This window comes from Apium graveolens, chromosome 8, assembly GCF_009905375.1.
Source record: "Apium graveolens cultivar Ventura chromosome 8, ASM990537v1, whole genome shotgun sequence".
Taxonomy (NCBI): domain Eukaryota; kingdom Viridiplantae; phylum Streptophyta; class Magnoliopsida; order Apiales; family Apiaceae; genus Apium; species Apium graveolens.
The window spans coordinates 263,026,031-263,036,485 of NC_133654.1; the positions used below are offsets into that span (position 1 = coordinate 263,026,031).

The window sequence follows — 10,455 nt, forward strand, 5'->3', positions numbered from 1 at the left end:
CAATGTTCATAACTAGGAGGCGAGCCGGTTGAATCAGAATTTTTTAGCATGAAAGATCACAGTTACATAATAAATGTGCGTATGTAATTTAATTAAGAAATTAGTAAATGAAATATGAATTGATAAATTAGAATTTGTTATGGTTAAAATTTGTTTTAGGGGTTTTTGATAATGGGCCTATTAAAATTACTTCTGCTAAGAGAACTAAATGTCTAGGGAACCGTTTTTTTAGTCTTTAGTCTTAGTAGGTAAGAAGTTATACGTGTAAGGGTCCAATTGGGTAAAAAAGTCTGACCTTTGATAATTGTGTTAAAGGCAATTGAAGGCATTAAAATTGTATCTGTAACTTCTTTCTACTTTACTCTTTTAACAAATTTGAATTATGCAACTCCCCTGTATTGTCCAAGTATGTCTTCCTCCCTTTAATTTTGAGAATATGGTAACTGGAAAATCCGCGCAAACCTTGTACAATTTGGTAAGTAAACGACCTAAATACTTATTTTTTTGTTGAAATCGTAATGAGTTTTTGCATGCCTTGAATTTAACCTTCTAATTTGTTATATGTAATTATCCTACTTTGTTCCTAAACCCTTCTCCTTCATTTGATAACTTTCCCTTAGGGTAATTGAGAAGTAATGGATTTGAATCCTAGATTTGAGAGGCGCTTAAGAATCTCTGAGTGCACATCTAATGCAATGGTTAGTTTAATGTAATTTACTTTATGATAATTACTTATGTTTATGTTGTACTTGTTTGAGAATCGACATATTTGTGGTGCAGCGTGTTCCTCATGCATTTTGTGAGAAATATGGTCACCGTATTCCCAGCACCGTTAGGGTTCTTGTGTGCAATGGTTATGAGTTATGGGTTGATTTTGATAAAGTGTCAGAGAAATTCAGGGGCTTGGGTGATTTTTTTCATGAATTTGGGATGAAATCGGGTAACACCTTGGTCTTTCAATATGGAGGTGATTTTGATGTGAAAGTTTGTATACTTGATATATATGGTTCTGAGATTCAATATCCTCCTATGGTCCATAATCTGCAAACTTGTGCTCCATCGAATGGTATATAATTGTCTTAACCCGTATATGCATGTACGGTTAATTTTTGCAGTGATTAATAATTTGTGGAAAAATTTCAGTTTCAATTTTTGAAGGTGGTTGGAGTTTTGTTCGCTATCTTGGTTGGGGCGGTAAAGTTTGTGATTCAGTTGTAAGTTTTAATTTTCATATTAACACTTTTTTGAACAATAATTGTTATATTGTTTTTTATGTTAATTTAGTTTTTGTTTATGTAGTATGTTCCATATGAATTTGATGATCAAGTTGGTGCTCTTATTCCTGAAAGAGTAGATTTTGTTGTTAGTAGCGGGTATAAGTTTATTGGAAAATATTGTTGTAGTCGAAATAGCCTCAGCCATCTCACCGGTTTGAAGAACCTATGCAATATGTTACGTGTCTGTGATTTGAATTGCTTCCATATGTTACTTTTCACCTTTGACGGTCGTGATAAGTTTGCCATAACTGCTAGGGACACATCAAATATTGATAGCCCTCTATCCAGTTCCTTCTCCATCTGGTACGTTATTCCTTGTGTTGATAAACAGTCCCATAATTTTGTTATCTATGGGTAATAGTAAATAATTTTGAAGGTTCTGTATTATTAGATTTGAATGGATGCACCGCCTTTGAGATTGTGATCCAGAAGTTTCACCTCTTACCGCATGAACACGGTGTGGTAAGCAAGCACAAATCATTTAAACTCTTATGTTGTTCTCTACATAGGAATAAGATTAGTTAATTCTTTAGTTGTGAAGAGAAATGTCACGGGTTGGTAAAATCTTTCAACTAAATATGTTTGCGCCTCTAGTTTGTTTAATATTTGTTTTGTATTTCTGTTTGCAGGACATCCTAGTTGAATTCAAGGAGCTTTCCAACCATTGGTTGAAGAAGGATCATATAAGTACATATGTTGGTATTCGTTGTTGGTTGCTTGAAATTCGTCGTCGTCGTGATAAACGTAGATGTACAATTAATGGTGGCTGGCTAATGTTCAGGGAAGATTTGCACCTAGATGTTGGTGATACCTGTACTTTCCAGTGGAGGGATGACAGTATTCGTAATTTCAACGTTGTAGTGCAGAAAAGAGTGGTTGATCTGGATTAACGGTGTTTAAGTCACTCTATTATTAATATTTCCTGTGTAAACTTTGTACTTTAGTTTTTTATCCTAACTTCTATGCGGAACTAAGTAATATGTATTGCATTTGGACCACTACAATTGTCGTAATATATTTTCTTACATGTTTGCAGAAATTAACGTTCTGTTATTTGTACTTAAGTTCAGTTATAATTACATGAAAGATTAATAATTTCTAAATATTGTAACAGGGTATTTATTATCTTAATATTTCAATAGGAAGCCATTTTAAACATTGCGTATTTGAAGGAGTTATGTAAATTGTTTAACGTTTGGATGGTTTTTAGTTTGTATTTGGTAATAAATGATATGGTGGACTATGCATGTTTGCTCTTCTATACTGTTCCTATAGTATTTCCTGAGTGCGATTTGAGTACCTTAACCGTCATTTAATTGATGTATATTTTAATGAGTCCTCCAATAAGCTGATTTGTTACAGTTATTAACACAGAAAATGAGGAATTTAAAGAAAACTTTTGAGCATTATTCATGTAATGCAGGCATATGTTGGTTGAAGTATGTAAAATTTGGTGAGAAACGGTTGACATGGAATGTAATCCGCATTTGCAATAGAATTTGAAATCATATGATTAATGAACATAGAAGATGGAGTATGTCATGACCAAAATTTCGGATTAGAAATGGTAATTTACACCATTCTGTAATATGAAGCCTAGAAAATAAGTCACTTGAGTTCAAAACCAACATCACAGTACTGCTATCTAATGTGAAAACACAATAGATTTAAAATACGTTACAAATAGTTCTTTAGTTATGGTTGGCAGTGCCGTAAGTTGATACCTCAGTTTTTTGTACAAACTGTAACCTCTTCCTTCTTACGTTTATCATTTCAAAACATATTCAAGCTGAGATATTCCTTCGAGGTGATATGGAGATCCACTATCCCGTAACACGATCAAATTAATATGTCTAAAAATATTTGTTCTTGGGAAACATGCAGCTTGATTGGCAGTCATTTACCTGAGTTGCAAAGCAGGTTATGGTTGGCATAGTATCCGTTGTAGCCTCTACTAATTCTTCATAATCCAGGTATAATTCTGATAGTGACGTAATCAAGATTTGATTTTTCAACGTTTTTAGCCTGAATGAGCAACTTAAATGTGTACTCCTTTCCTTGAAGTATTTTGAGCTCATTTGGAAAACCGTTGTCCTAAATATGTGTGTAATTAGGTCACAATTTAAAGTAAATAGAGCTAATTGTAGTTGTTCAAATACTACTTACCTCACTGTCAACATCTTCAACCCTCTTTCGAATCAATATCCTTATTTCTTGGTCTTTGATGATAATTTGTAGACCATCAGTATTGTCCTGCACTATTGTTGAAAGATTGAACCTGCGTTTCCACTTCTAACTTGAGTAATCAATTGTAAATTTGGACCTGATTTAATGAAGATATGTGAGACAGCTCAGTCATTGAATCAACCTTTTCAGAGGTTGCGGCACAATTTTCTGGCAGTTTTTGCAGAAGCACTCATTGTGTAAAACCTCTGTTTCAGAGTAGCTTGAGCTGCATATTTCTGATTTCCAATTGGTTGATTTGTTAACCAATTTTATGGTTCCTTTGCACACAACCTCTTCATGAATGAATTCCGAGGTAACTTTTTTAATTTCGTCAATTGTTAAAATTTTCAATGTTTTCTTATTTCGCGCAAAATGTTGGTTTGAGAAATTAGTATCTTTCATGCTGCCACCTTAGAGATTAGCTAGAGTACATATAACAAAACTTGTTGTATTGAATTTAATAAATGGACACTTACAGTTTTTGCAATCTGGCTACACTGTGGTGATCGTAGTTTAGGTAGAATCTAGTTGGGGAGTAGTTGCAAATATCAAGTTTGTCTATAAAATAAGAGTATGAATAATGAAGTATGAATGGTATGAATGTTATGAACATTCATATTAATTGAACGGTATGAATGTTTACTTTGATTACCATTGTAGCTAGTCATTCTCCCACTTGCGATTATTATTATTATTGGTTCTTCCAAATCCTCAAGCACTGCTTTATCAAATTCTTCAGCAAATGTTGTCCAGAAAGTGACATTGATTTTTTTCCTGCAAAATTATTATTAATTGGGATTACAATTTATCATCTATATAAGCGCAATGTAATTATTTTTGGATGTTTACTTCCCATCAGTTATCTTGAACTTAATTTTGACTTGTTTGTTTGGGATTCTACTTATGGTAGGTAGTGTCTCCAAAATCCCTATTACATCTGTTCCAAAAGGTGAAATTAGTGTAATTAAAAGCAATTTCAGTGAAATGCATATAATAGAGTTTAGTGTAAAAGAATAACCTGTAAAATAAAGAACTTGCTTTGTCGTTGCTTTGAGGTCCCCATAGTCAAACAAATCAAAGCTGTTATTTGGTATGAAGAACAGTTTGTCGTCAACATCTTTAACCTTTGTGTCTGCTGTGAAAACAATTTGTTTATCCATTTGAACTGCTCTGTACTTGTCAGCATTTGTATACTCTTTTAATTGAAAGTTGTTAATGAAGTAAGCATTTCCTTGTACAATAAGTCTTGACATTTTTTCTACCAAAGCCGCTGGCACGAACACTTGCATCCTGCAATTCTGTGTATTGTTTGGAATTTATAAAGGTTGTGAAGGGGAATGTAATAGTGTACAAATCTGGTGGGAGAGTAGAACAATACCTTGTTATCAAGCACAATGTAATTGCAACTTTTGAAAACAACTCCAGCGTTAGTTACTCCTCGCCATTCCCTCACGAAACGTACTTTAATCGTCCAGTCGCTTCTTCCCTTGTGAATGTTTCTTAAACCTTCGAAATTCTTATTGGACATTGTATGTTAATGAGATATTTGTGTACTGCTGAATGAAGTAAGAAACATTTTCTTTATGTACAAAATTGTGTTAGGTTAAGAATTAAATATACTGAGTTTGGTAGGTGGATTGTGTACTTTATTTTTGGTCTTTCTCCCATACAACCCTTATTATTTATAACTGCTTTGCTGGCACCATTCTTGGTATTATGTTTTACAATAGTTTCCCGAATGAGAATTAACAAATTTAATGTATATTACAGAATCTGTTTTTACGCTCTTTAACCATAAACTTTGTTTGAAATTTTGGCATTGTAAGACAACATACCTTCAAATTTATATAGTACATAATATTCGATTTAATAAACGTAGAATATTACAGAAGGAATGAAATTTAGAAAGGAAACAAATACAATACAAATTACATAGTCATCAATTTTAGTCGTAGTAATCATTAATGATTTTCATTAAAAGAAAACCATTGGAACTTGTTAGTGTAGGATGCCATATGCCCAGTACCTGAATTGAGCGAAGAATTAGAATGTGTTATGCATTTTGTTGTACTTTGAGGCTATATTTTGGTAAAAGTTACCTGTCGCGAAGGGTATTAACTCGTGCATTGTTATGATTAACATAAACCGGGAAAATGCAGAGTCCGATAGGGCAATGGTATGACGGTTATTGTCTTCTACCATCCGACACCCTATTACAATAATAATGGTAGGCTGGAAGAAATTAACTGCAGCATATTCCAGGGCAACATTACAGGCTAAATCCAAATCATCAGATAACTTAACCCACACGAGAGTCCTACAATTGGAAAATATAGTTGTCAATACTCCACTTGTATAGATGCAGAAACTTAATTGTCAAAAAAGGTACATTAAACATGAGATGTTAAAGTACGAAATTACAGTGTGTCCGATATCTCCAGTTCTAGAAAATGACGCTCCTCGTTCCTATGGTTAGTAAATGAACGCAACGCATGTCGTTGATGAATTATGCCTACTACATCTAGATCAAAAAGTCATGAATGCTATTAAAAGTCATATTGAGGCCTGTCATTTGTCCTTTTTGAAAGGTAGAGTAAATGAAAGAAACAAATATTTAATCATTTAGAAGGATTTAGAGAGCTCGACATACATACCAACGCAATGGGTGTCTTGGTAAAAATCTTAATTGATGGATGACAAAGTAGCGAACTGGAAGAAATGTTATAGTCGGAGGCTATCGACAGGCAACAGTCTGTTAGCAATGGTCATGTTGGTGAAAATAATGTGTGAATCACCTTCAACACATTTGTACCTAGATATGAAATCCGACACTATGAAATTTCTAATTTCATAAGTTTGCCCAACCATGAAAATGTCGTCAAGAACAATAGCTACAGAAGGAGCCATTGAAACGTGCATTCGATTTGTCTGCATTTGTAAACAACATTTATAGCTTAATTGTGGTACATTGTTATGGCTTCATACGAGGGGATTTAGAAAGATAGCCGAACTTACATTTTTATAAATGATAATTAGATTAAGACTTCCTTGACTGTGAATGTTTCGGTCCCTGCTTCGCCATTTGGTGGCTACTTGCACCTTGATCTTCCCCTCAAAAATTTCATTGACCGTTAGTTGATCCAGTGTTTGATTAAAATTGATATCCATTATTTCCAAAGCCATTTAGAAGTTGTAGAAGTTAATGTAACTGCAATACTTGTATAGTAATATATGATAGATTGGTGGGAACAAATAATTGAGGAGAGGAGAATATATTATTTTGGTGTTTCTTTTGATTTTGAATAGTACTTCTGCTATTGTAATGTTGCTTTATTTGTCTTCTTTGTACATTACTTTGGAAGTACAAAGTGAACCATAAAGAGTTAATTGTTATTTATGTTGGTTTTGAATACCTCATCTGACATTAAATGTTTGTCATGTAGTTATTCTGAATATATTCTCCATAAGGCCTGCAATTAAAAATAACAGTACATTGACTGTTTACGGGGGGATGGAGGAATTCAACATATGAGTCAATTGTTAAAGTAAAATTTTAGTCAGTTGAAAAGAAAAACCTGTTGTACCAAAATATGACTTAATTTAGAGTATTACCGATTGCCACGTAATAAATCCATGATATTTTGGGTTTACATCCCGTCTGATGGTATTAACAAAAATAATTGGAAAATAAGTCTTAGGAATTACGACATCGGCTGGGCAGAGTGAACATTTCAATTCTTCTTTTGCTTAGCTTTCCCTCTTCTGGAGATGCTATGTTATCTTAACGCTGCAAATTTGTGATACAATATAAGAAAGTAAAAGTTTTTTGCACTACTTATTTTGATTAAATATTTTTTTTAAATAACCATACAAACCTTCTCCATTTTGATGTTCTTCAATCTTGGTGGTGTTATACCCAAAATTAAATTGGCGCTAGAAGGAGGGGTGCTAATTAAGGTCGCAATCTTGGGAGGAAAAGATGTCTTACAATCATGATGGAAGTTGTTATGATGGAAGTGACAGTAGGTCAGAAGGAGAAGGCAGGGGGCGTTATACTCGCCATGAACCTTACGTTCCCAGAAACATGGCGGATCCACCAAGGGCTCCGGATGTAGGGGGGACACCTCCAGTTCTTATCAGCAACGCTGATATATTGGAGCAATTATATCGCATGGGGGATACTCTTAACAGTTTTAACTCAAGACTGAACACGGTGGAGCGTCGAAGGACAAGGAGAGGTCGTCGTTTCCCCCGTCATGGTCATGCCTTGGGGAAAGCTCCTGTAGTTGAGGGAGATACCCAGGGGAGCGGGGATAACCCGCGAATCACTCCACGACATTTGCAGTATTCTGATGATGTAGAACCTATCGTGGAGCTTGCGGATGAGGACACTGAAGGCAGAGAAAGGCCTCGCCTGGGCAACCAGGTAGTGCCACACCCGCATAGGTCTGGGCGTACGATGAACGAGCGTCGTTGTGCGGAGAACGCTCAAAACAAAGACGAGGAAGGAAGGGATCTTTCAGCCTTGAAAAGGAGGCTTGGCATAAGGTTGGAGGAGGATGATTTGAGGATGTTGCTGGTAGAATGGAAAAAGGAAGGAAACGCCGGAGAAGCGAGGCTCCGTGATACGACGCGTGTGCCCCCCGTATTCCAAAGGGATGACGGGGTGCGGCACCGCGAACACGAGCGTGCCCCTCCGCGAGGAAGGCCCGGGAATTACCACCGGGGATATCAAAGGAATGGATGAGGAAGAATGGGATATCAATACGGAAGAGCCCCTTACAATGGTAGGAGAGGTGGAGCACATTCCGCTGGAGAAGCCCCCGCCGTTATTCCCGTAGCTTCCCACAGCGTTACTGGTAATGGGTCTGGGGCGCGTCCTCATGACCAGGACGGCGGGCGAATTCAAGTAAGAATGCAGAACAATGATGAAATTCGGCAACGCGGTCAAGATGAACCTCGCGTACGGGAAAATATACAGGACCAAAATGGTAACATGCCACCGCTGCAGCCTCAGGGCGAGGGGCGGCGAGATCCTCCGCCACACCCGGAGGGTAATCAAGGGGAATTTCAGCAAGTCGCAGAGCAACCCCAACAGCCTAATGTTCAAACCATTCCTGGGGTAGGGACGTTTAATGTGAACGACCTCAAGAGGTTGCTCAACCATCTTGAGGGAGGAAGAGTAACGGTGACTGCGCAAGCTCCTTCTCCTTTTGCTGCTGTTGTGAGGGAGGCGCAATTGCCCGCGGGATACAGGAACACAACCAATGACTTGCGTTTCCACGGGAACTCTGATCCTGTGGAGTTCTTGGGGCGTTTTAACATTGAAATGGATGTATATCAAGTACCTGATTTGGCTCGATGCCGTCTCCTGGCAGCTACTTTTAGAGAGGGCGCTCAGCAGTGGTTCCAAAAACTTGGTCCGGGTGTGATTTCATCCTGGGAACAGATGAAAACTTTGTTTTTGACATAATTCCAAGCCGCGGTGAAGTATACACCACCTGTTACCACGCTGGCTAATGTGAAACAAAAGGAAGGAGAAAGTTTGACTTCGTATTTCAAGAGGTTTAATGCAGAATCTACTTTGGTGAGGGGTGCAACTGATGAAACATTGAAAATATTGCTTATAGCTGGGCTGCGTGTGGGGACGGATTTCTGGAAGCACCTACAAGGGAAGGACCCAGTGTCGCTAGCTGATGTGCTTGCGCAGGCGGAGTCGTTCGAAGCGATCGAGCAGTCGCTTGCAGAAACAAAAAAGAATGACAATACCCATAAGTCCAAGGGGCGATCCAAGAGAAGGGACAGATCCTTGAGCCCAGATTATCGGCGAAACGCCAGAAGCCCTAATAGGGTAAATACTGTGAGCTCGCGGAGAGAATGAAGCCCACCATCGAACTACGAGAGAAGAGTTAGCAATTATACACCGCTGGCGGCGTCCATTGATCATATCTTTGAGGTAAATAAGGACAGAGGAATCTTCAAGAAGCCCGACCGTTTAACTTCATGGCAGAGCAGAGACAAGAAGAAGTATTGTGACTACCATGAGTCTACTGGCCATGACACCCATGAGTGTCGCCACTTACGGGATGAGATTGAGGAATTGATCAAGGCAGGATACTTAGGAGAATGGATTGACAAGGTGAAACGACGCAGGGGACTTGACGACAAAGGTAAGGATGAAAAACTGACCCCGCGGGCGGAGGATGTTGAAAAAATGGTAGAGGTCAAGTTTCAGAGGGCTGGTAGTATCAGGGCAATTTTTGGAGGACACCCTTTTATTGGTGATAGTAATCGAGCACTGGAGAAAAACGCGAGAGAAGCGCGACATCCACCGCTCACCAACATCCACAGCTTGGAAGATAGACCCCCGAAGGTCTTTAAGGGGGAGTCCGCTGATATTACGTTCAAGGAAAAAGAATCTAGGTGGGTGCATCATCCCCACAACGATGCGCTGGTGATTACCATGCTCATTGGGGCAGTGAACGTACATCGAGTCTTCTTGGATAATGGGAGTTCTACAAACATCTTGTACTACAGCACCTACAAAAAGCTGGGTTTTCCAGATAGTGACATGTATTTCGAAGATGTGCACGTCCATGGCTTTACTGGGGAAGCAGTGAGAGTTATGGGTTCTGTCAGGCTTCCCGTCACACTCGGGGAGGGGGCCTTGTCGGTTACCCAAATGATAGATTTCAAGGTGCTAGATCAGGATTCCGCGCACAATGTGCTGGTCGGCAGACCTTGGTTGCGTGCATTCAGGGTGATAACCTCGATACACCACCTGATGATAAAGTTCCCAACGCCAAACGGGGTTGGCAGTCTGAGAGGGTCACAGTATGAGTCACGCGACTGCTATCATAAGGCTGTCAAGGAATTTCGTAGAAGAAGGTATGAAGGGAAAGGTCTCCCATTTGAGGATGCAGAAGATATTCATGCCAAACCAAGTGGAGAG

The 10,455-nt window shown here is 38.3% G+C and overlaps 1 protein-coding gene across 2 annotated transcripts; it reads left to right on the top strand.

The window, feature by feature from the left end:
* Positions 1-420: 420 nt before the first annotated feature.
* On the top strand, positions 421-2,194 carry LOC141676723 (uncharacterized). 2 transcript variants are annotated; one of them, XR_012557119.1, is made up of 7 exons: positions 421-475; positions 621-698; positions 781-1,066; positions 1,144-1,214; positions 1,300-1,580; positions 1,669-1,739; positions 1,907-2,194. XR_012557119.1 is itself a non-coding variant. In XM_074482427.1 (6 exons), coding segments are annotated over exons 2-6 (702 nt in total). In that variant the 5' UTR covers positions 421-475; positions 621-635; the 3' UTR covers positions 1,670-1,860. The 2 variants fall into 2 exon arrangements, 1 of the variants encoding a protein (XP_074338528.1); XM_074482427.1 differs by lacking the exon at positions 1,907-2,194 and having other exon boundaries at positions 1,669-1,860.
* The last annotated feature ends 8,261 nt before the right edge of the window (positions 2,195-10,455 follow it).